The sequence below is a fragment of the Tenrec ecaudatus genome, chromosome X (genome assembly GCF_050624435.1).
Source record: "Tenrec ecaudatus isolate mTenEca1 chromosome X, mTenEca1.hap1, whole genome shotgun sequence".
NCBI classification, from domain to species: Eukaryota; Metazoa; Chordata; class Mammalia; order Afrosoricida; family Tenrecidae; genus Tenrec; species Tenrec ecaudatus.
The window spans coordinates 155554984-155581779 of record NC_134548.1 but is presented as its reverse complement, the minus strand read 5'-3'; the positions used below and the strand labels follow the sequence as shown (position 1 = coordinate 155581779).

The 26796-nt window shown below is 42.3% G+C and overlaps 1 protein-coding gene and 1 non-coding gene across 3 annotated transcripts in view; both read left to right on the top strand.

Annotated features, from left to right (window-relative positions):
• ATP11C (ATPase phospholipid transporting 11C (ATP11C blood group)) overlaps positions 1–26796 on the top strand; it is a 202989-nt gene that overhangs the window by 82876 nt on the left and 93317 nt on the right. For both annotated transcript variants that reach the window (XM_075538544.1, XM_075538543.1), the window contains exon 2: positions 26671–26790. In XM_075538544.1, the coding sequence (XP_075394659.1) occupies positions 26671–26790 (120 nt within the window). The remainder of the gene's footprint in view (positions 1–26670; positions 26791–26796) is intronic.
• LOC142435223 (U6 spliceosomal RNA) lies at positions 1842–1948 on the top strand. Its single transcript, XR_012781327.1, has one exon. It is a non-coding gene; the product is annotated as a U6 spliceosomal RNA (small nuclear RNA).

Genomic DNA, 26796 nt, shown 5'->3' with positions numbered 1-26796 from the left:
ATGTTCAACCTCCTCCCTATCTCGTTTAAAAATATATATGTATATTGTACAAGTATATTCAACAAAACATAAGCCATCTGTGGTAGTTTATATAATCTGTTGTCAATAGAGGATTAAGAGTGAAGGGGTAGAGTTTAGCTTGTCAGGGCGCGGCTTGATGACCTCATTTGGGGATGCAAAGGGGAGATAAATAGCTCGTTGGAGGCAGGACACAGGCTCACTCCCTGCAAGACATTTCTGGTGACAAGACACATGGAGTTACGCTTGTGCCCTGAGCTGAAGGAGCCACGTGGAGACCCCTGCCAGCCCTGCGATGCTTACATCGCCACTGGATCCACAAGACCTTCCACCCATTGGCCTGTGATCTTCATGCACTCAGTGTCATTGCATGTGTTTCATGAATCTGCAGAGGCTTTATAGATTGGTATCAGACATAGGGGCTAATATTGGACTTATGGACTTCATCTGGACTGGGCTGGGATGTTTTCTCAAGATTCAGTTGCTCTTGTGTATAAAGCTCCTTCTTATGCACTTATGAGTGTCTATGAATTTGTTTCTCTAGTCAACCCAGACTAACACAGCATCCCTACCATTTCTGTGGAACTTTGTTCGCATAGTGGGTTATGTGTTTTGCTGAAAACCAGAAGGTGAGCAGTTCAAAACTACTAGCTTGCTCTATGGGGGAAGGATGAGGCTTTCTATATTCAGTGTCTTCGATTATCGTATACGCTTGAGTGTAAGCCGACCTGAATATCAGCCAAGGCACCTAATTTTACCACAAAAACTACATTAAAAATGTCCTGAAAAACTAGGCTTCTTCACAAGTATATACTATATATTTTTTAAGTTATGAATCCAATTACTTCTCGGCCCTTTGACTAAGATCATATAAAGTTATGAATCCAGTTTCGCTGCCTTTTCCCTTCTATTAGAATAAACTTTGTGCCCTATAGGCAAAAACACCTCCTTTGGACACCCTTGGGTGTAGCTGGTTACATAGCCACAATGTCAGCAGTTTGCAACCACCAGCTGTGGGAGATTGATGCGAGTTTTTGTTTTTATAGTCTCAGAAACCTACAGGGGCGTTTCTGCTCTGTCCTGTAGGATCTCAATGACTTGAAATCAACTCAGTGACAGTGAGTGAGTGAGTGAGTGAATGCGAGAGTGAGTGAAACTCCAGACAACCACTTAATAATCTTTGGATTCTATATTTTCTTATTTCATGTAAATGAGATTACAAATTGGGCCTTTTGGGACTGACTTATTTTGCGCAGCCTGGTGTTTTCATGATTTATCTGTGAGTCGTATGAATCAGGACTTCCATTTCTCTTTATGGCTTAGTAGTAGTTGCCTGTTATGTGTATATAGCACATTTTGTTTATCTAATCATCTGTGGTTGCATCTATCCGTTGTTTACATGGCTATTGTAAGTAGTCCTACAATGAACAGTGGTATACAACTATTTGTTTGACTCTCGGCTTTCAAGTAAGTGTCTTGTGTATATTATTAGGCTTGGAATTGCTGCGTCATAACAAGTGCAACTCGTTGGCAAAGAGTTTGGTTTGGATATGCTTAAAGTAGTAGTTCTTTTTAAAATTTTTTTTGTTAAAATAGTTCTATGTTCAACATTCATAGGGGATTAAGGTTCTAGTTTCTCATAATTTCTCCAATGACTGTTCCTTTTCTTTTGTTGGATCATTGCTATTCTAATATCTGTGAGGAGGTATCATTATAGTTTCAATGTCTCTCTTATGACTAATGTCATTGAGCATCTTTTCATGTGCTTGGTGGCCACTTGAATATTCTTTTTGATGAAATGTCTGTTAAAAATCCTTTGGCTAGTGTTTGCTTTGGCAGCACATATACTAAAATTGGAATGATACCAAGATTATTAGCATGGCCCCTACGCAAGGATGACATGCAAATTCGTGAAGTGTTCCATATTTTTCCATCTCCCCGAGCAGGCCTTCTATAGTGGAACCCTATTGAGGAGGCTGTGGCCAAAGCTGCTGAACTGGATGAAGAGCATTCTTGAAGGGGGTCCTTGGAGCCAACTGACCCCTGTGCACTCTCCTCCCCCAATCCAAAAGCTTGTTTTCTTTGTAGGCCACATTAGAGCCTTGTTTGGAAATATGTTCTGTCTAAAGAATATTTAAGGTTTGCAATAAAATGTATTCCCTCAAAAAAATCCTTTGGCCATTTTTGATTGTGTCCTTTGGCTGTTAAGTTGTTGAGGTTTTAAAAACTAGATTGAGATGAGACCCTTTTTGGATATCTGATAACTGAAAATTTCTCCCAATTTGTATTTTCTCTTCCTCATCAGCCCTAGTATTTGCTAAAACACCTTTACTCTGAGAGAAATTCATTAGAATGGCAAATATATTGGATACCTTTGTTTTTTAGCATCATAAGATACACCCATATTCATGAGACAGTCAAACCTTGATATTTCAGCCCTGATTAAATTACATTCTTATCTCAAGTCACAGCATGATGATCCCTGGTGATTCTGAAGAGCTTTAAATGATCCCTGGATTATTAGGTCGGGCTCTTAAGTCGAACGAGTGAGCCCCACATGATGATGGCCATCCATTTACCCATCAGCAGATTTCTTCATATGCTCATAGCCCATTTAGGGATTGATTATCCTTTCTGTGGAACCAAATTCCAAGTTTTAATCCAAGCAAACCAGCCACAGGGGTCTAGGAATCCGTGGATGATCACCTTCAGGAGAGGAAGCAAGCCACTCTGTAAAAGCTTGCCAATTTTATGTATCCACAGCCCCTCCATATGTTGCAGAGTCTCCTAATTTGACTGCTGAATTTGGCATTACTTGAATGTTCAGTTTCTATTCAATGAGTTTTAAAATGAGCTGTGTAATCACATTCAGTTCTAGTGTTCCCTCCCTCTCCCTCCTTCACTGTGTCCTCCCTAAATCTCCTCCCCTCCCCATTTCATCCTCCTACCCACCCTATATTCCCTACAAATCCATAGATCAGTTATTATCTATATGCATCCACTCATTCTGTGCTTCGTAAACTGCTAAACCCAACAGCAAAATAAAGAACAAAAAAAAAAGAAATGAAGTAAAATACCACAATGAGCAGGAAAGCAAAACCCCCATCAGTAAGGTAAAAGGAAACAGGAAAGCAAAGCTATGGATAGAGGTATAAACATAGGTGTGCACTTAAGCAAATATAATCATAAAAAGAAGTATTGGTATATGTATATATATTTATATGGCAATACATGAGATACAGTGTCTGGGGTCTTAAAGGCTTGAAGTTAAATAAACAACCATGTACCCGAGAATCAACAAAACCCACATGGAAGAAGCACAACCAGCCTATGCGATCATGAGGTGTCCACGGGATCACGTTAACCGGTAACAGAAGACCCAAAACAACACATAAAAAACATATGGTTGAGAATGAGGGGGAGTTAAACAAGCAACTATCTAGCTGAGAATCAACACAGCCCACATGGAAGAAGCACACCAGCCTATGCAATCATGAGGTGTCCATGGGATCAGGTTAACCAGCACCAGAAGACCCAAAACAACACATAAAAACATATGGTTGAGAACGAGGGGGGTCGGAGCAGACACACAAAACCCATCTGTAGACAATGTGACATCCCTCACATAAGGGTCGCAAGGAAGGGATGAGTGAACCAGGGTGAACTATCGCACCGATGAAACACACAGCGTTCCTCCAGTTCCTCGAGGCTTCCTCACCCCCCACTGTCATGACCCCAATCCAGCCTTTCACTGTGGGCTTGGCCGGAGCATGTGCACAGGTACAAATAAGAGCTCAGGACACACAAAATCCAGGTCAGATAAACCCCTCAGGAACAGCAGTGGGGGATTAGCGATAACAGGAGGGGAGAGGAAAGGTGGGGAGAGGAGGGGGGAGGGAGAAACTGCAGGGAAAAGGAGATATGAAAATAATAATTTGTAATTTGTCAATGGATCACGAGAGTGGGAAGGGGGAGGGAGGGAAAAAGATGAGTGGATACGAAGGGCTCAAGTAGAAAGTAAATGTTTAGAAAATAATGATGGCAACATATGCACAAGTATGCTTGATGCAATTGATGTATGGATTGTTATAAGAACCCCCAATAAAATGATCTTAAAAATATATTTATGATTAAATTAAAAAAATAAAACCTAAAATCTCCATTACTATTTAAAAAGCCAGGATCAAGCAAGATCCTTGAATCTAGGACAAATTAAGGTTAAGTAGTTCTCAACCTTCCTAATGCCGCATGTGTGGTAACCTCCAACCATAAAGCAATTTTTTTTTGCTGCTTTATAACTGTCATTTTGCTACTGTTAGGAATGAGGCGACCCCTGTGAAAGGGTTGGCGCAACCCACAGGTTGAGAACCGCTGGTGTAGAGGAGGGTCACCTGGCCAAGTATCAAGGTTTATTTGCCCTAGTCAGGATTGCAGTGGTCTATATTTGATAGTAAGGCTGTTCCAGACCTTGGCCTGTGGCTTGAGGAGATCTGCCAGTGGCTTAATCTGACTAGATAATCCACAGATGGGTTTTGGGCTCCCACTGCCCTCCACAGCCTTCCACACATTGGGTGTTCAAAATTTTAAGCTCAGATACTTTTCCTTTCATCATATTTGGATTTTATAATTGTCATCTTTGAAGCACACAAGCTAGTGTGTTTCTTCCGAGTGGACTTAGTTGACTCCTTGGCTTAGATGGCTTCTTGTTTGAATACAAGCATTTTGTTTTCCAAATCGTTTTATTGGGTCCCCTTACAACTCTTACCACAATTCATATATACATCCATTGTCAAGCACATTTGTACACATGTTTCATCATTTTCAAAACATTCTCTTTCTACTTCAGTCTCTGGTATCAGCTCATCCCCACCCACTCCCCACCCCTGAATATAAGCATTTAAGACCCCAAACAGTATTTGGATGGACAGCCAGGCACCTTCTGCTTTTTTTACACTTTGCTGTAGCACCTCAAGGAGTTGCTTGCATTTATTTCAGGTTTTGAGAGCAGCTGTTGGGAATACAGTAAAGTATTTGAAGAGTAAAGGAGGAAGGAGAGCAATTGGGGCCTCACCGATTGCTAGCAACCCTATTCTTTCTCATAGTGGCTCTAAAGGACAGAACAGAGTAGAACTGTCCCTGGGTTTCCAAGATTGTAACTCCTTACAGGAATAGTAGGTCTTATCTTTCTTTCATGGAGCTGCTGGTGCTTTTGAATTGCTGACCTTCTAACTACTGCCCAATGCATAACCCACTACACTACCAGATTCTGTTAGCAGAGAAATATCACTGATCTACAGAAAGTTCTCCACAAACAAGACTCTGGCAAAAATGTGAAAGAAGGCTCCCAGCATTATCCCTATGCTTTCTGGAGCGTAAACATTTCCCTTTGAAAAAACAATTCCAATGTTTGACAGGTATTATTTGTTTATACCATATTTTTGTCATAACAATCAATAATGAAGCTTACACACAGGGTTACAAGTGAGTAGGCAATACCATGTAATCCACACTATTACTGTCTCCAATCTTAGAAAATACTATTAGACATTCAATACAACCTACATCTCCCAACTGCAAGTGGAAACAACACTAATTTGTTGGTTCTTCTAAATGCCAGAAGTGCAAAAACGTAACATGCCAATCAATGTGGATGACCTTGCATCAAAGAAAGAATGGTTTATATTTGACTTTCTATGAAAGAACCTCCTGCAGGAGGTGGAGAGATAAGTAAGGGGGTGGGGAGAGGTGAAATGAGAATAGGAGTTGCTAGGGACTGAACTGGGTCCAGGAGTCGTCAGTCTAGGGAGACTTCTAGATTATTGTGACTGAAAACTTGGGTAGTGTTACAATCTTCTAATCCAAAAGAAGGGGGCGGTGGCAGTTCACTAGTCCAATTCTTACCTTCCCAGAGGGAGCCCTTGGATGGATTCCTAGCCAATGAACCTCAGGTACAGCCATCACCTGTCAGAAGAGGCTTGTGTTTTGTTATGACACTGAACCAGTTCAGCAGAGTTTCCAGGCTACTCAAGTGGACAATGAAGAAAAACCTAGTGAACTACTTCTGAAAAACCAGACAGCAAAATCTCAAAGGTTCACAACAGTCTGGTCCCATTGTATGAGTCTGCCATGATCTGACACAAAGGTCACTGTGGTAGTTACATAATCTGGTGTCAGTTTGAGAGGATTATGAGTGAAAGGGTGGAGTCTGGCTTGTTAATCAGGATATAGCCAATGAGGCCTCTGTGTGCACAAGGTCTCCTGAAAACTCTGGGAGCTCCTATATTTTCCTCCTTGGAGACGGGAGACCCACTCTCTCTAGGCTCACTCCTTGGGACACTCTCTACTGACAAGGCTCACTCCCTGAGAGATGCTCTACTGACAAGACACATGACCATGGTGCTACTCCCTGGGAGCTGGAGAAGCTACATGGACACCCCTGCCAGCGTTCAGATGCTTACAATGCCAATGGATCCACAAGACTTCCCACCCACTGGCCTGTTGACCCTCCTGCATTCAGCATCCTTGCATGTATTTTGTGAGTCTGAAGAGGGCTTTGTAGATTGGTTTTGGAAATATGGGCTATATTGGTCTTATGGACTTGATATGGACTGGGCTGGGACATTTTCCTCAAGATTCAATTGCTCTTGTATATAAACCTATTTTTTATACACATGAGTCTCCCTGGATTTGTTTCTTTAATCTACCCAGACTAACACAGTCACAACAGACAACAACCCAGAGTATGATCAAATTCATTTTTAAATGTTTATTCACAGGTAGCATGCTCCCTAAACTAGAAGTTGGGTGCAAGAACAAGAAGATTTACTTTTTAGTTACCAGCTGACTTTCCTCTGATATTCTAACTATATTTTCTCCGCCAAGTCCCTGCCCATTTATGGTGACTAAAATGAGACTGACTTGTGAATTAAACAGCGCAGGGCTGACTGATTGGAATTATTTGTCTCTGATCCATGGTGCCTCCTGTCTGGGTATTGGTTCCCCCTGAAAACCTCTTACAACTTGTCTGGTACTTTCTGCCAGGAACATTTCCTATAAGTCAAATAATATAAGTCTGATCGGATTTTCTCAATAGAAACAATATTACAGTGGGAATGATATTCCTGACCTGACTTTTTTAAAAGTAGAAACGATTATAATCACTAGTTAAATGCTTACTCAACTAGAATTGATGGATCTAGAAGCTGCCCAGGATCAGATATACAAATCAATTAATGAAGCCTCATAACAATAGTTTGTACTGAACAAACGTGTTTATAAAGGACATTCTGCAAAGTCAAGAAATTGACAATCGATTTGTTTGGGTAAATATTGACGGATGACTTCAGGGGTGTCATGGAGTTACTCTATGATTTGAGAAATTTTTGCTCTGCATTTTCATTTGCTCATTGGCAGTTCCCTATAAGCAGGCAGATTCTAGAGTAAGCTTCTGGTCTTGGTGCCTTTGAGTTGTCGCCAGGGAAGGTTACTGAGAACATTTAGCAGTCCTGAAGCATGATTACCAATTCCCAAACCAAGCAACCAAACTCACTGCTATCAAGTCAATGCTGATTCACCGAGACCTTTATAGGGTAGGGTGGAACTGCCACGGTGGGCTTTTGAGACTGTAACTTTTTTCCCCAAAAAAACTATTTTATTTAAAATTAATTGCAGATATCATCATTCCATAGTTCAATTGCCATATATACTCGAGTACAAGCCAAGTTTTGCAGCACCTTTTTAAAAACCGTTTTATGGTAAATTAGGTCGGCTTATACTTTATGGGAGTAGAAAACCTCATCTTTCTCTAGTGCAGTGCCTGGTGGTTTTGAAGCACCTACCTTACAGTTGGCAGCCTAACAGGTAACCACTGCACCACCAGGGCTCCTGATCCGCCAGGGTTTACCTAGGTGCAAACAGAAGAGGAAGAATATCCCTTGCTGAGCTGAAGCCCTGGGGCCAGAGAGCGGCCTGGAATAGAAAGAAGGCCTTTGTGGCTAAAACCTGAGGTGGGACTTGTGGCAAGATACAGTTGGAGAGTTAATAAGAAGCCACAGGATTTTTTATTCTAGGTGAAGAAAGATCTTAAATTCAAATATATATTTTTAGAGACCCCATGGTGAAGTGACATTACTTGGTAAGGCTCTTTTATAGATAGTCTATGTGAGGGAGCATGCGAATTAGGAGTAAACCAAATCTAAACCCAAACTCAATACCATCAAGTCCATTTGGACACATAGCCACCCTATAGGACAGAGTAGAACTTCCCCTGTGGGTTTCTCGTACTGTAACTCTTCCCGGAGTAGAAAGCATTATCTCTGTTCCACAGTGTGGCTGGTGGTTTCAAACTACTGACCTTGAGGACAACAGCCTAATGCATAACCCATTATGCCACCAGGGCCCCAATAAAATTGCAGAAGACCTTGACTCAGGAAGTGGTCAGTTTCACCATTCCGCTGTGTATAACGAGAGCCCAGTTCAGAAGCAGGACAGGGAATCCCACGACCGCCAAGAAAGAAGAGCCACCAGTTGAATGTTCACAAGATCCCTCCCTGCACTGGCAGGAGGTCGGAGAGGCACACACCTGAGCCCCAGCACTGTAACCATGCAACAGAATAGAGAAACCATGCTAAGACTATGAGACAGCGGTGGGTTTCTTGACTCACAAAAGAGTAAAATGGAGTGCCTTCAGACAGTAGGCTGGCATGCAGAGTGGGGTGGCCTTTGTAACACTGGCACAAGCAGGCTAGAGGCCAAGGAAATGCATGACTAAGAGTTTGAGGACCAGAGAGAAACATTCCTGCTGACTTGGCTGAGAAAGAGTGCCAGAACGTGTTCTGATTCTGAATTGTGGTGATCTGTTAACTTCCCAAGTATTATCTGTAAATTCTGTGTGGCCACTGCAGCAGATTTGCGTTCCCAGTGGAGTGAGGTAGAGAGCCTGGGAAGAAAAGTTTGGTATCAGAATAGGATGAAAGATGGACGGTGGAGGCATGTTAGTTCATCACTGTTGCTGGTGGGATTATATACATATTCAAGAAAGAGACCGTAATTGGGATACGTACACTACTACAGATAGAAAAGTTTACAGAATTGGGTCTGGCTCCCTCTGACCATCCTGGTCAGTGCTTGACTAATGACTATGCTGCCCTGGTACCCCAGTTCCTTTAAGGTCCTTCCCAGGAAGCCCCTGAGGGGAAGAGTGTACCCTTTCCTGGACCGGCTACTGGAGTTTAGAAATCCTCTTTTAAATACACCGCCTGAGGGCCAAGCTTTATAAATTGCTGGTTAATGGTCAGAAAGAATTCAGTGAAGGCTGAATTTATGTCCAGCTTCAAAATGGGCTTCTGTAAGAAGCCGCAGCTTTCTGTAAACTCTAAGCTCTAATACAGTTTGCAATTTTTAAGATCAGTGGGAAACCTTTAGGGCAGGGGCTAGGGCAGTAATGGGATTCAATTGTGTTGTATGTCCTTTTGAATCCTGGCTGAATCAGTTCTGAACCAAGTGCCACGATCATTCTTGGTACTTGGCTCATTTGTATGAATATTTACTGTCTGACATCCTTGAGGGCAGGAACTGTGCCTATGTTTTATTCAGTCGTGTATTTCCAATACGTTGCTGGAAGCCAGAAACCCCAAACAATAGAAGCTCCATATTTCTTTGTAATTGTTTTGAGATTTATTGTACAAGACAAGATCTACACCTTGTGTTTGGTTGATAACTTTTATTAAAACATTTTTTGGTGATCTGAGTGAACGTCTTCCTAGTAAATTCATTTTCTCTTCCAACAATTTTTACACATTTTGTTCTGTGACATCGGTTGCAATCCCCTCAATGCAACCACGCCCTTCCCCACTTCCTCCCTAGGAAGTTTCCATCTCCTTTCGGAACTTAGGTTGCCCGTTAGGTTTTAAAGGGTTGGTTGCCCCAAGGAGGATATTCCTCACAAGTGTTACTGTTCACTGTACAGGCCTGGTTGTAGCCTTGTTTCTTGTTTGGCTGTAATGTAATCTCTAGGAGTAGATTCAGTTCTAACTTTGAAGGACCAGTCTCAGGGGACCTGCCACTATGGTTACGTTTTCTTCTTACTGTGCCCAGGACATTTTATTATGTTCCTGATTCGAGCAGTTGACAGTGGTAGCGGGGGACTATTGAGTCCCTCTGGTCTCTAACTAGTGGAGGCTGTATTTCGTGGGGTCCATAATCCTTTAGATTATGCTTAATGAATTCATCAGCCCTATTAACAACTTCCCTTCTGTTATATGTAGGGTTGCTGTGCATTAAAGCAGACTCGAAGGCACCTAACAACCTTACCTTGTGACCTGTTATTAGGCAGGGGTGTGACTTTTCACCATATTGTTGCTTCACAGTGCTAAATTTTTTTCTTAAATTGGAGTGAGATTCCAAGGTATACTGTCCAAAGTGGACTCTAACTCCATAGAATCAGTGTACACATTGCCTTCTAAAGAAAGATGAGCAACTATTAGACTAACCCTGCCTTCTTTTTTTTAGGATTAGCAACAATGTCTAAAGAACTAATTTCAAAGCTATACATGCAGTGTTTTTTCTTTCTGAATTGATATGTTGCTTTAAAGCATTCTGTTTTTATTGGGGTTGCTCAATGAACATTGCATGATGAAGAAGCCCAACTCTATCTTATAGCAGAGTTCTCAGTATAGATAACTTACTTTGGGGTTGACCTCCTACCTTATCTTTTCCCTTTTTCCTCCACCCCCTTTTTTCAGCTCAGCTGAATCTAACCAGGAAGGAAGAGGTGACCCTGCATGTCTTTGAGAGTCTAGCACTTGGAAGGCCTCCAAGCTGGCGTGTCCTCGGGACACATTACTTATGCCAATATTCTGACTGTACGGCGTGTTACTGACTGCTTGCTTATGCACGGATCTGTCTTCCAGCCCACCTACCATTTAGTGGCCCTGCTCATACTGCTAGAGGGACACATATGCACATCTTTAGGTTCAGCCTTAGAGGACTGCCTGCGTTCCCTTGGGTTCTGTCTCCTTTTTCTTTTATTTTTAGAAATCAGTTGTTCATTATATTTCAATTCATATCTTTGAGAATGTCTTGATACAGAGTGGAAGCTATTGAATTAACTGTGTATGACAAGTTCTTCATTTTGAATATTTTTTTACTTTGAATCAATTTTTTATATCTATATATAATATGTTTCCTTTTGTCTAACTTGACTTATATGACAAATGAATAAGGCTCTGTCTGCTTTTTAATGGTGTATTTTCTGTTTAGCAACAAATAGAAACTTTTGCCAGATATCTTAGTTTACAAAGTTGAGTGAACACATTTGCACACATACATGCCTTTTCCAGTGCTGTGTGGGGTGCATTGAGATGTTTTGTCATCAGGAGACTGGAGTCTTCATGAACTTTTCATTGTTGACTTAATTGGGGCGTACCAGCCACTGAGCCACAGGTGCTTAATACCGAGACCTGCAACCACTGTGCTGCTTCCTGATTTGACTGAAAGCTCGACTCCCAGTTCAAAGTTTGCCAGGTATTTTTAATGTAGGCTGTAAATTCTTTTTAAAAAAATCATTTTATTGAGGGCTCATACTATTATCACAATCCATACATTCATCAATTGTGTAAAGCACACTGTACTATTGTTGTCCTCATCATTCTCAAAACATTTGCTTTCTGCTTGGGCTCTTGGAATCAGCTCATTTTTCATTTTTCCCTCCTCCCCACTACCCCCTTCTTCACGAACCCTTGATAATTTATAAATTATTATTATTTTGTCATATCTTACACTGCCCAATATCTCCCTTCACCCACTTTTCTGTTGTCCATCCCCCAGGGAGGAAGTCACATGTAGGTCCTTGTAATCGATTCCCCCTTTTTACCCCACCTTCCCTCTACCCTCCCAGTCTCACCACTTGTCCTGAGGGGTTCATCTATGCTGGATTCCCTGTGTTTCCAGTTCCTATCTGCACCACTGTACATCCTCTGGTCTAACCAGACTTGTAAGGTAGGATTGGGATCATGATAGTGAGGGAAAGTTGTGTGTTTCATCAATGCTACACTACACTTTAAGTGACTCATCTCCTCCCCACTACCTCTCTGCTAGGGATGTCCAGTTGTCTACAGATGGACATTGGGTCCCTACCCCGCACTCCCCTTCATTCACAATGATAGGATTTTTTATACTGGTTCTAAATATCCAAATATCCCCTGTATGTGCTTGAGGATGATCCCATTGCTATTCACAGTCATGTATTTGAATAGAATTTCCTTGCTGTATTTGGTTAAAAAATACAAACAATAGCAAATCATTTGAGGAACGTGTTTGGTGGAAAACTGGTTGGGGGTGGGGTAGGGTGGGGCAGTGTTGCCTTTAGCATGAATGGTGTTTGTTTTTCCAGAAGTAATTTTGGTTGTATTCGCTCTAGTAAAAAATATTTTGTAGTGGTTTCATGTGTGTGTGTTTCAATTTACTGCAAAAACCTTGGGTAAAAGGCAACCCTATAGTTCTAAGTGACTCTTTAAAAAAAAAAAAAAAGATCTTCTGGCAGTTAATCCAAACCTGTTTTCACCTTGAAGTTGGGACATAGATTCTGTTCTATTCCATAAGAGACCATAAACTGTTTTCCTAGGATTCCCTAGATCTATTTTAGAAGGCACTCTTGTCCGCCGCCCCCCCCCCCCACCTTTTCTGGAGGTAACCATTAAATAAATTGCCCTGGTGGTCCTCTAAATGGACATCCTTAAAGCCTGAATGTCAATGTACCTTCTCATGTATGAAGATTAGCACCCTGAGAGGAGTTTTACGCCGTCTATTTGTACTTGAATAGTAAAAGAATCTGTAGCTTGTCTGCGTTTACCTGATAAACCCTGATATAGCTGCAGTTTGGGTTGATAGACATGTTTGATGTGGTGGAGGAATATATTACGGTAACGTTGTCTAATTCGTGCTATACAGAGCGTGATATCGCGGGATCTGCTGATGGGCACATACTTTTGGTAAATGTTAACTTTTCAAAGTTAAAGAGGGTTCTGTACGTCAAGATTTTTTGGAGCCTTCACTATGAGGGTATGACGTGTGAGTAGCCAAGAGACTCTCTCTTTCTTGAGGAACATCATGAGTGACTTCTTCCATGGAATGTAACTTGGGAAACATTTAGAGATGCATACATTGTGATATACTTGCCAGTTCTCTGTGAGGTATTCCTAATTGGCAGCACTCAAAGGCATAGTGAAATTTCAAAAACCAAGCAATTTTTATTTCCACACAAGGATTCATTTAATATTCATTTGATGTGCCCTTCATTCTTTGTTTTCAGTGTTTGAAAAATTGCCCTACAGTCAGCTTACTAATTTTTATAGTCTTTTAAAGAGCATGTTTTGGGAATAATTACAATCCAGTCACTTGTTAGGCACTTAGCATTGCCCGATATTTATAGTGTGCGGTATCGTCAATCTAAAACTTTGTTATGGGGAAGGAGTGGTCGAAGGGAGAATTAGAGACTCAATGCCAGTACGGTTCCGAAGTACCCAGGTGCTCTGCCAGAAAAGGAGAAAATGGATTCATATGCCCACAGTGGCATCTGTAATTCCAAAGGACTAATCAGTGTATGTCAGGAGCCTTACTGGCTCAACGGGTTAAGCATTGTGCTGTTCATTGCAAGGCAGGAGGTTCAAACCTGCCAGCGGCTCTGTGAGCGAAAGATGAAGCAGCCAGCATCTATAAAGATCGCATCTTTGGAAACACAACGGGTTTGGTTTGACTTTCTTGGCTTATTTGTTCCATAGAGACCTTTGCTAGTGGTTACCCCTGCCTCTCTTCTGCCTCCCTGACTAACTCTAATCCTCTGCACACACACAAGGGAAGAGTGTTATCCACACCCAGGATAGTGCCCTAACTCCTATGATGGTCCAGTTCCTGGAGTTTTCATATTCACATAGTTGCTTGTGGACATCATCTTGTTCACTTGAATATAGCCTTCAGAATCCTTGACAGTCATCTCTGGTTGTAGTTTTCTTTGAAGTTCTGTTACCTTGTTTCACTGAAAAGGAAATGGAGGCTCAACTAACTAAGCCATTTCTCCCAGGTCTTCCATGAAATGAAATGGTAATAAATAATCTTTCCCAGTGCCCTAGCTTCGTTGCTTCACCTGCCTCACTCCAAAACTTGTTTTGAAAGCCTTCGCCTAAAGGGAAGGTGCTTATTTCAATAGCAGACTTTTTCTTTAAGTTATAAATTGAGCACAGATGTGGGCTCTATTATCGTGGTTGATTTGAAGGCTAGAAACCCTTCACTGACGAGTCAGAACTCAGACCTCCCAGCCACCTGGTGCCTTAGCGGAAACTTGCTGTTAACATTCCTCTTAACCTTCCTCTTCTTGTTGTTGTTCAAAAAGAAATAGGTAGAATCTGAATGTACTGCTTAAATGTATCATATGTACATTTTACCCCATTCACCCCAATGCCTTTGCTTTTTCTATGATACTTTTCATGGAAACGTGCATTCAGTGGCTTTACTGGGCACGCCCCAGAAAATATATTTCAACTGCCAGACCTTTCTAGGAACTATATTATCACTTTTATAATAATGATGCTATCACTGAGATAGAAAAGAAAATCCGGTTGAGTCCATCAGGCACCTCTTTTGCAATATATGTTTTTAGCTCTAGCTAAGGTTTCTTATCTTCCTATACTGTAATAAAATTCTTCTCTGGTGACCTAGATTTTGGATGAGAATTTTTCTCTTCGAAGCAAAGATATTGATAAAGACACCCCCACACACACCTGAGCACCAAATGCCCAGCTATTCTTTTGCCTGCCATTGTTATATATTACAGCTTGCTTCAGAGATAGACCTTTCTAACTGACGAAGACTCTAGGAAGGAAAATCTTCCAGCCCTGAGGCACCTTGCCATGGAGACCATCTACTTAGGCCTTCTGTATAAGTTGGTGCACATTTTGGACTCCAAAATGTACAGTACTGCAGTTGCAATCTGAGTGGGGGGATTCATCATATCCTAGTGAATAGCTCTATTATTGTTTTCCTCTTAAATGATTTGTCTGCATGCATCCAAAATTTCATTTGCAGTGTTGGCAAAAGCTTTAGCCCTAACTTGGCCATAGGCCGTTTCTGATGTTGTTAGGTGCCATCAAGTCAATTCTAACCCATAGCAACCTTCTGCACAACAAAATGAAACACTGCCCGTTTCTCTGCCATCCTCACAGTTGTTCATATGTTTGAGCCCATTGTGGTAGCCACTGTGTCATTCCATCTTTTTTCTCTAGGGGAAGGGTTAGAAAAAGAACTTGCCAAGATGGGAACATACTGTGCTACAAGATAGTGAAACTTGAAAATACAGGTGCTTTCCCATACAAAAGGAACAAGACCAACACAACTGCGGAGAAGTGTAGAATAGAACCGGTCTTTTAATGGTCTTTTGCTGCCTCCTTGGAAGCACACAATTGGGAAACTACAGCTGACTCTGTTCCTGACTTCTGGGAAACGTTACAAGGACCTCAGGGCTTGGTACAAGTTGCCTGGAACTTGGCTAGGGCTCTCTCCATTGTAGCAAGTCTACCCGGGTCAGTATGGAGACTGCCTGCCCCACCTTTACCTTCTGCCTCTGAGGTTTCTGATTTGTATTTTATTCTGTTCCCTTCTCAGCTTGGCCTTTTGAGGCCCTGGGGCCTTCTTTATTCTGGCTTTTTATTTGCGGGTGTATTTTTATCCACTTCTTGAGGGCTGGCCTATATGCTTAGCTAGATTGTCAGTCAGCCTCACATTTGTGCCTCTCTTTAGAAGCTATTTAAGTACATCTCCAGTTCAGATTTTAAAGTATACCAAATGTTTGGGATGAAAGGCAGTGTGTAGGTATGGGTAGGGAAAGGGAAAAGTCACTTCTGGGGCACTTAACTGCCTGTGCTGAGTTCACTTGTAATGAAGGCTGTGCCTTTCTGGTCCTCAGAGTCAGGTGCTGTTAAGAGAGAGCCTGTGAACCAGAAAAACTGAATTGCTGAGCTGCAGCAGGAACTTTGACAGTCTCTAGCTACTCTGTAAATGGAAGACCCTCTGGAACATTACGGAAATAAACTCCTCAGTCACTAATGCCGACAGTATTTTTTGTTCCATAAGCACTCTGTTAACTGATCCTATAAGAAGACTGCAATTGATCTTTGAAGCCACATTTCTGGAGCCCTGAGGTCCTTGGAAGAGCCTGGTGGGACACTGGTTCAAGCATTGTGAACCCAAAGTTCCACTAGCTCTAGCTGACCAGCCACTCTGGAAGAAACATGAGTCATTCTGCTCCCATGTAGGGCCAATATGAGCAGTGGGTTTGGCTTGGGGGACCTTTACGGGTGAGAGCCTGGTGGGGAGGGGGAACATGTTGGAAACACTTAGAATTTACCCCTATGTAAGTAAACTACTCAGCAGATCACATTTCGGCAATGAGAGTAACCCCGGCTTTCCAAACACAGCCCCAGTCTTATCCACATCCTTACAGTCACTGCTTTTTGTGTTCCAGGAACCAGATCAATTTTTTATTTTCACAATTTGCATGAGAGAGGCCATGGGGAACACAACATCAGCCTGGAAGAGGGGGAGGGGCGCACTCAGGCCTGGATATTGCTCTTCGTGCTGAAAGCCAAGTAATAGATGGCGGTGCCCATCAGGGCAGCAAGCACCTCCGTGGAGACCCAGAGCCTGTTCCAGGCAACCGGGTGCTTGGCATCCACCATAAACAGGGAGTGGGTGAACGAGATGTCATCATTGTTTCTCTGGGCCTTCCTCAGGAGGCTGTAGGTCTCCTCATCAATGAACCTGGCCTCATAGGTGCCAGAGTGTGCGTGTTTGTGCTCCATGCTGGAGGACACCTGGTAGCAGCCCATGCATGTCTTTGCCCAGAGTGACGGGAAACTGCTTGCCTCCGACATTAGCGTAGAGAGGTATGCTCTGTCTGCCATTCTTCCAAGTCGGGGAGAACTCCACAATAAATATGGTCTCAGTGGCAATGACAGCGTCAGAGGTGGTGTAGTAGGAGGGGATAATCTCAGGTACCTCATTGGTCTCAGTGCAGCAGCCCAAGAAGCTAGCCAGAAGCAGCAGCACTGAAGTCTGCACGGCCGCCGCCATCTTCTCTCCACCAGTGCTTTTCATCAGGCCGCCCCCTCCCACCTTCCTGCCAGTCTCAGCTCCTTGAGGTGCCCATCCTTTGCCCTGCCGCCCCTGCCTCTGAGCACTTGGCTGGCTGGTGTGTTGGAACCGACAACAGCGTAGCCACCAGCAAGCCTCGGCCACAGACAAGGAAGAAAGAAGACACGGCGTCCAGTCAATGTTTTTTAATAGTCACTCCTTTTTCCTAAGATTTTATGCTGCTGATTTTTAGGTGTTTGTGTAGGGCTTTTAATATCCATTTCCAATCACAGTTCATTCTTCTTTCAATGCTACTACTTGGATAGGCCTAACTATAGGCGTTCTGTGTCTAAGGTGGTTAATTCGGGTTTTTTTTCAATAGGCATTGGGTCAGGTACTTGAGAATTTCAGTTAATATGACCGTGATGAAGCCTTAAGAAGACACAATGCCCTGCCTCTGTCTTGCTTCACTTGCTCTGACAAAAAAGAACAAGACAGCTTAGTCATTTAAGAAGATGCAAAAGAATCTGATTTGGGAGGACTGTTTACGATTTCTGGCTGTAAATCACATAGCAAGATGATTCTTGACTTGTTATAAAGGAGTAGGTTGGAAGCCTTGGCAGTTTGACCAGGGAATACATTGTAGTGATTTTAACCAATACAATGAAGACACTGGAAAGGGTTTCTTGCCACTACAGTGGTGTCCTTCACCACCCCAGCCCTCGTATAGAAATGCTTGGCATTGGAGAGCATTTAAAGAGATGTCTGAAATGTGAAGAAATGCTCTTGCTTTCAATTTTTACTTATTTTGACCCCTTCAAAACATTGGGTTTGATGCCAGCATGAAGCAGCAAACCAATAGAGAGGTCTTGTGGGGTTGGCACCAATCCCAGCTACGTGGACACCACACCACCCCCATTTCCATAAAAGGCACTACAGAGGTCAGCACTGAAGCTACAGCTCAGGGAGATTGGTGCGTCTGATCAGAGCACATGGAAGAAAATGAAGAGGGAAGGAGAGAGAAAGAGGGAAACACTTCCTGGCCCACCAAGCCCCAGTAAAATCTTCTAGCTCAGATCAGCCAATGCACAGAGGACCATAGTGCCGGCTCCACCATGAGACATGAGGTCCCTTACTGAACCATAGCACTAAAGAGGACAACACTGGAGACACAGTGTGGGAATTGTGCCCGATCTGACCTCACCACACCTGGGGTGGCATACTAAGGGTGTTGATTAAGAGCAGCAAGGGGAGCAAAGTTATGGACTCCCCGAGGAATACAAAAAATAGACATTGGGACCAGAGTGTGGCACCCCATCAGACTTGACCGGAAAACACTCATAAAGTCAACAAACAGACCTGGAACTATGTATAGGCTTTTCTTTTTTGTTTTGTTTTGCTTTGCTTTTTCTTGTTTTTGTGCTTATTAATGTCTCTGCATGTCTATCTAGATAAGATAGGCAGGATAAACAATCCGGAAAAGAAAACAACAGGGCTGATAGTTCCAGGGGGACACGGGAATGGGGAAGGCTGGGAAAAAAGGGGCGATCGGCAGTAAACTCAGGGACAAGGGAACAACAAGTGATCTAAAGTCGATGGTGAGGAGGGAGTAGGATGCCTGGTGGGGCTCAATCAAGTGCAATGTAACAGAGGCATTAAGTGAAACCCGAATGGAGGTTATTGAACATGATAGTGGGACAAAAAAAGTAAAAGGAAATAGAGGAAAGAACTAGGAGGCAAAGGACATTTAAAGAGATCTAAATACAGGCATGCACATATGTAAATATATTTTTATATAGCGATAGGGAAATAGATCTATGTACATATGTTTTTATGTTAAGTATTAAGGTAGCAGATGGACATTGGGCCTCTACCCAAGTACTCTCTCAGTGCAAGAACACTTTGTTCTAATAACCTGGCATTCTGTGATGCTTACCTTTCCAACATGATGGCAGAAGACAAAGTGGGTGCATAAGCAAATGTGAAAAAAGCTGATTTTGCCCAGCTTTCAAAATATATAGTGTCTGGGGTCTTAGAGGATTGAAGCTAAACAAGCAGCCATCTAGCTGTGAAGCAACAAAGTCACATGGAAGAAGCACACCAGCCTGTGTGATCATGAGGTGTCAACAGGATCAAGTATCAGGCATCAAAGACCCAGAACAAAAAATCATATCAATGTGAATGAGGGGGAGTGGAGATACAAAGCCCATCTGTAGACACTTGGACATCCCCTTACAGAAGGGTTGTGGGCAGGAGACAAGCTAGTCAGGGTGCAGTGTAGCACCATTGAAACATATAACTTTCCTCTAGTTCTTTACTGCTTCCTCCCTCCCACTATCATGACCCAAATTCTACCTTACAAATATGGCTAGAATAGAGCATGCACACTGGTACAGATAAGAGCTCACAGCACAGGGAATCCATGAGAGATAAACCCCTCAGAACCTATAATGAGAGTAGTGATACCAGGCAAGTAAGGAGAAGGTAGAGATAGGAGAGAAAGGGGTAACCAATCACAATGATTAATGTATAGCCCCATCCCAGGGTACAAACAACAGAAAAATTGATGAAGGGAGACAGCGGTCAATGTGAGACATGAAAAAAAATTACAAATTATCAAGTGTTCATGGGAAGGGGATATGAGCTATTACCATGCCCTCAAATAGAAAGAAAATGTTTTGAAAATGATGATGGAAACATATGTACAAATGTTTCTATGGATTGTAAGAAAGAGCTTTAAGAGCTCCCAATAAAATAATTTAAACGGAAAACTGGGTTTGCTAGTCAGAAATACTAATGCTTCAGAGGAGAATATAACTCTGGGCCTGGAGCTGGGAAGCAGATTTTCCCCCCAACAGTTTTATTCACAAGTAATTTACATATCATATCACGGAGAATTGTACAATCACCCCCACATCAATTTTAGAGCAATTCCCAACCTCCATGGTTAAATCACCTTTAAGATGATTCATGCACTCACAATCCGTTCTAATGTTACCTCTCCCTTCCTGTCTTCATTAGTTATTACCACGATCAACCCCACTGGCAGTGGGTTTGGTGGGGGTCCTACTGAGATATCGCTAATCTCAGTTCTTATCTAATCACTGTGGAGACTGTCAAGGAACATCATAATTTTGACAGCTTTCCTTTTTAGATGATCAGCAAAGGCAGAGGATTTTAGATGATACTAAGGGACCCTGGTGGTGTAGTGGACTATGTGTTGGACTTCTAGCCACTCTGTGGGAGAAAGATGAGATTTTTCTGCACCAGTGAAAACTTACAGTCTCAGAAACCCACAGAGGTAAGTGTACCGTGTCCTAGAGAGTGCCATGAGTTGGAATTGACGAGATGACAGTGAGTGAGTGAGTTAAGAAAGAGACCTGTTGGTTCTGTGGGGTAGGTGTTGGGCTGCTAACAGCAAGATTGGGGTTCAAATCCCTCAGCTACTCCTTGGGTGAAAGTTGAGGTTGTTCACTCCATTAAAAGGACAGATTTACAGTCTCAGAAACCCTATCTTGGTTTACTATGAGTTGGAATAGACTCCATGGCAATGGGTGGGTCAGAGTTCCATCTTGGATTTTTATTGAGATTGTCTTTTGGGTATAAAGTACTTCCTTTTTTATAATAACTCAATTTATACAGTGGAGGTGTTAATTAGTGAGTACAGAAGGGCAATTTTTGTTTCAAAGGAGAATTTGAAATTACTTTCTGTGTTAATTCATATATTGTCACTAGTCTTAAAAATATTTTCCCATCCTTTCTATGGTAGCATGTGACGTGTCATTCAAAGAGTCAGTGCCAGCATGTTTCCATTAAGAAAATGCTGTAAGGACACTTGGATGGGCTGCAGTTCAGCACAGGAGGGGCTCTGAAATGACTTAATATTCACGATGAGGTGGTAAGAATCAGGCACTCCCACTCCAGACTGCATTGTGCCATATCCAAATGGAATTTTTAAAAAATGCTTCTTACTTGAAGTTTCTCTGCCTTAGCAAAGGCGCCTACTCTATTCAACATCAAAGGTACTGAAACTACTGGTTTAGCACTCCATTGGCAGAAAGTGGAAAATTACAGTGAATTTACACATGAATTCATTGTTGCCTTTTCTTATGTGAACCAAACAGTGTTATACAATTGTAGCAAATTCCACCAGAGATTGCAGGTTCATCAGATTTTAAAGTGAATCAGGCATGGAAAGTCATCTATTTCACTCCAGCCCTCAGGTAGCTCAACTGAATGCACCTGAACTGAGAAGATTGCCCTATTTTGGAAAATGCTCAGCAGTGAGCATTCTACTGCTTTTCTTAGGCCCCTATTTTATCATTTAGCATTGATCACTGCTATGGTCAGCACCCCTGTCTTCTTCCCACCTGCACAGTAACTTCAATCCATTTTATTCAACGTAATGGAGAGAGAGGCTACTTACGCCTTCTGTGCAAGTGATTAGAGGAAATATATGAAGAAAGCAATTGGCAAAACTTTGACTACTATTCAAATGTAGGGGCCTCATGAAGAATCTCAGGTGCAGAGAAAATTCATTCTACTTTTGGTTACCTTTAGTCTGGATGCAGAGAAGGGAGTTGAAAACTATTGAGATGGAATGAATCAGTGGCCAAAATTGACACAAAAGAAGGGCAAACAGAGTAAAATACGTCTTTTTTACCCCATGTGGTTTAAGCTTTGCAAAATAGATATCATGGAAACTTTACATGCTCTATTAGTAAGCAATTTCAGACCCCCTACAATGCCGGTGAAAACACAGAAATAAGCTCCTGAATCTGAATGTACATAGCTTCTAATAGTATATAAGAAAAGGTGTTCATTACTGGTTTTCAAAGGAGTTGTGTTAGGCTGGGTTGACTAGAGAAACAAATTCAGTGATACTCATCTATGTGTAAGAAATAACTTTATATCACAAAAGTAATTATATATCAAGAAGGCATCCCAACTCAGTCCAACTGAAGTCCCTAAGTCCAATAACAGTCCATAAGTCTTGCCTAGTCATAGGCAATGATGCAAAATACAGGAAGATCACAGACTGTTGGGTGCAAAGTCATGTGCATCCAAAGTCAGTCGAAACATGACAGGGCTTCAGCAGCTCTCAGGTTGGCCCACAAGAACCAAAGTGAAGGCAGAGAGAAACAAGGTTCCCTGGGCCCTCCTTATGAGAAGACCATGCCTACAAGGAAACATCATTAGGCTATCTGATTGACAGGTTAGATGCTATCCCTACACTTTTATACATCTGCAAGTTGACATAAAATTATGTGTCTACCACAGAAGTCTCTCGAGATTGCCCTGGTCACCACGGATTCTTGGCTTTCAAAGGACCTTGGACCATCCGTTTTTAGAATGCCTGTATTTGAGCAAGCAGGTAAGGTAAATAAATAGGTTAGCCAGCACAGAAAGTCACTGACTTTTTCAGATGGCTCTCAGTAGGACCCCACAAACTTCCTTAGTCAGTGCCACGGCAGATTCCTAGAAATTATCCTTTATAGTAATTTTCCAATGACTCCCAACTAAATTATCCTTTTGTGTGATTGCATGACAATAGGCAAAATATTTTTGTCTATAATTTTCAGTGGTTTCCATTTATTCTAAATTAAAATACCATTTTTAAAGATACTATCTACAAAAGGTACAAAAATTTAGAATGGACCACATCCACAAATAGCAAATGCTTAGAGAACTTTGCAAGCCATATGTAGTCTTGCTTGAAATGATGATTTTGGGGGGCAAGAAATAAAGTATCTGGATTTAAAATAGATTATTGAAAGAAAGGAAAATCTATGTGGCCTGATCAGGACATTTTAGTTTGGGGAATAATCTTATAAAAATAATAATGGAAATATATAAATGGCCCCCTTCCCAAAAAAAATGTAATACAGAGGACAACACTGAAGACATAGTCCAGGGAGAGTGGCAGCTCTGTCCAGATCACACGACTGCGAACTAAGAGGGAGAGAGAGAAAGAGGACCGCATGATGGTCCACCAAAACAACCCACCCGCCCATACTCCCACCCCACCCTACTGGGACAACATTCCTGCTCGAACAGCCAATGCACAGAGAGGCCCATAGGGCTGGCCCCACCTTGAGACAGGACATTCCTTCACTGAGCCATTAGCAATAAGGGGGACAGCACTGGAGACACTGCACAAAGTATGCCCGGTGTGCCCCATGTGCAGTGGGGTGAAATGCCAAGGGAGTGCAAGGGGAGCAAAGTAACCAAGTCCCCAAGGAATCTTGAAAGTAGACTTTGGACTCTGGGGACAGGGCTTGGCACCTCATCATACCTGATTGGAAAACACTCATAATGGTCAGCAGACAGACCTGGAACTATCTATAGTTTATTTTATCTTGCCTTTTTCTTTCGCCCTATGTCTATATAACACAAACAATCCTGAGGAGAAAATAACGGGACCTACGGTCCTGGGGGAACATGGGAGGATAGGGGTCGGGGAAGTGGGAGGCAACAAGCTCAGGCATAAGGGAACAACAAGAGATCTAAAATTGGTGGCGAGGAGGAGTATAACGCTTGGTGGTGTTTGATCAAGTGCAATGTTTCCATGAGGAATTACTGGGAGTCAAACAGAGGGTGAGCATGTTAGTGAGACAGGAGGAAGGTGAAAGGAAATAGAGGAAAGAACTAGGAGGCAAAGCTATTTATACAGGTATAGCTATAGGCATGTATATATGTAAATATACTGATTTGTAATGAAAGGGATAGAGTCCAATGTACATTTATTTATATGCTAAGTATTAACACACCAGACAGACTTTGGGGCTCTACTCAAGGACTCCCTAAACACAAGAACCTGGCATTTCTTTGATACTCGCCTTCCTGAAACTATCGCTGAAGACAAAATGGGTGCAAAAGCAAATGTGAAAAAAAGTGGATGTTTCCCAGCTATCAAAAGATAGAGCATCTGGGGTCTTAAGGCGTGAAGTTAAACAAGCAGCCGTCTAGCAGGGAAGCAAATGAGCCCATATGGAAGAAGCACGCCAGCCTGTGTGATCATAAGGTATCTACTAAGATCAGGTATCAAAAGATCCAAAATAAATAATTATAACTATGTGAAAGAGGGGGTTTGGAGTGGAGACCCAAAGCCCATCTGTAGACAATAGGACATCCCCCCACGCACACACACACACACAGAAGGGTTACAAGGAAGGGCCAATTCAACCAGGGTGCAGTATATCACCGACAAAACACATCATTCCTCTAGTTCTGAATGCTTCCTCCCCTCTAGTACAATGACCAGTTCTACCTTACAAATCCGGCTAGACCGGAGTACACACATTGGTACAGATAAGAACTTTTGACACAGGGTCTTTAGGTCAAATAAAACCCTCAAGAACAGTAGTGAGGGTAGCAATAGCATGAGAGTATGGGGAAGAGGAAGCCAGTCGGGTGGGGGGGAGGTGGAGGTTGGAGAAAAGGGGAACTAATCACAAGATTGGATATCTAGCAGCCCCACCGCCCAGGGGGGGCGAATAACAGAAATGTGGGTGTAGGGAGACAACAGACAATGTAAGACACAATATAACAATAATATAGAATTGATCAAGGATTCACGAGGGTGAGAGGGCAGGGAAAGAAAGAGGAGCTGATACCAAGGGCTCAAGTAGAACGAAAATGTTTCATTCATGTTGAGGGCAACATATATACTTAATGTGCTTAATACAATTGAATGATGGATTGTAATAAGATTTGTAAGAACCCCCCCATAAAATTATTTAAAAATATAATAAAATACCAGTGACATAGTTTCCAACATTACACAAGCCAACAAACCACGACTGTGACAAGTTGACAGACAAGTAGTGGAAAGGATTGGGTAGGACTATCCAAATACAGTATGCGTAACACTAATAGAAGGGATTGGTCAATTTTCACTACCACCTGATACCTGTAAGGAAGAGCCATCTTGGAAGCAGCTGACTGGAAGAGATTAACCCCAAGGACCTTGGAAAAGCACATTCAAGATCTCTGTGTGAAGTTGTAGAGGCTGCCAAGTCCAGATGCATTACAGACTGTGGCATGGAAACTCAGAAGAGCAGCACTGAGACTATGGGGTACGTGCTCCTCATCTGGCCTGAGACCATGGAACCACAGGGCAGAGGGGCAGATGGGCTTGCTTCCTGGTCTGTGGAGGCAAATGCCAAGTGATTACATCACTGAGAAACTAAGAAGCAGAGACATACTTGGCTGCCATGAGGCCAAGAAGCTGAGAATCTGGGACGTGGCTCCTGGGTGAGGAGACCAATGACTGTACCCTTACTGTTTGCTGATCCTGACTTTGGTAACCTATTAGCTTACCTAATAAGTATATAAATGGCTTTTGGTTTCTAGCCTGCTTCGTGTGATTTACATATTTGGTAGTCTCAAATATGAGCTGATAGTCTCATCAGAGGAGACTATCTCAAATGTATACATTATCTTCTTCCCAAGAAATGTTAGGTACATTACACACCATCCCAATTTGGGCTCATCTCTAGGGAAGGAGGTAGTTAAGACAGTGCATTATATTTATTCATGATAAGAAAGCAGAGTGAAGCCTCAGTAATATGAGATCGTGAGCCCAATCTTAGGACTTTTTAGATCCTGTAGATCTCATTCACTCTGACTCCCATTGAGTCGCTGCTGACTCATGGCAACCCTATAGGATAGCGTAGAACTGCCCCTGTGGGTTTTCAAGAATGTAACTCTTTATGGGAATAGAAAGCCTTGTCTTTTTCCGGTGAAGCAGCTGTTAGTTTCAAACTGCTGGCTTTGTGGTAAGCAGTTCAATGAATGGCATAGTGGTTATGCATGCTGGGTTGCCCCATGAGGATAGCAGTTTGAAACCACCAGTCCATTCTATAGGAGAAAGGTCCCGGGGACCACATAGGGGGCAGTCTCCACATCCTGTAGGGTCACGATAAGTCAGAATTGACTTGTTGGCAGTGAGTTTGGTTGGTTTAGGGTGTGAAATGAAAATATGACAAAAGACTTAGAGATGACAAAGAAATCTCTTCTTTAAAGTCAAAGAATTACAAAGTTTCTGTGTAGATATAATAATTATATAATAAAGACAGCTGTTCTATTTCCAACCATAAGTAATTGTTTTATGTTTAGAAGAAATTTTCATCCAACCTTTCTGCTGTCCTGTGTGGTAGGTGACAGCTTGTCCCCAAGAGTTATGTGAACAGTGTGATATTGCTGGCCTTTTTCTGAGTTAATGTGTTGCTGTGATGAAGGTGACTACCATTCTTTTGGTGGCAGTAACAGCAACAATAACAACACTGTTTCTCTTGGATATTTAATTTAAACATTTTCAAATTGTGGTGTGGACCTCTGCACAACTAGTTCAAGCCACGCTTTTACTACTTTCCCTATAATCCAGCAACCAAGACTTAGGTGAACTTTGAATTTCCTACCAAGGTTTTCTCCTGACACCCAAACAGATTTAGATAGTAATTCTGAGCTCTAACGAAGCCTGGAGAGATGTGATGAAAACCTGACTTTTCCCCTCTTTATCTTGGGCAGTGTGCTGGGGAAGAGCAGCGAGTTGGTACACGCACCGTATTCGTCGGCAGTCATCCAGTTTCAGGAACAGAACCCTACATTCCACAAAGATTTTGTGATAACAGAATAGTCTCATCCAAGGTAAGG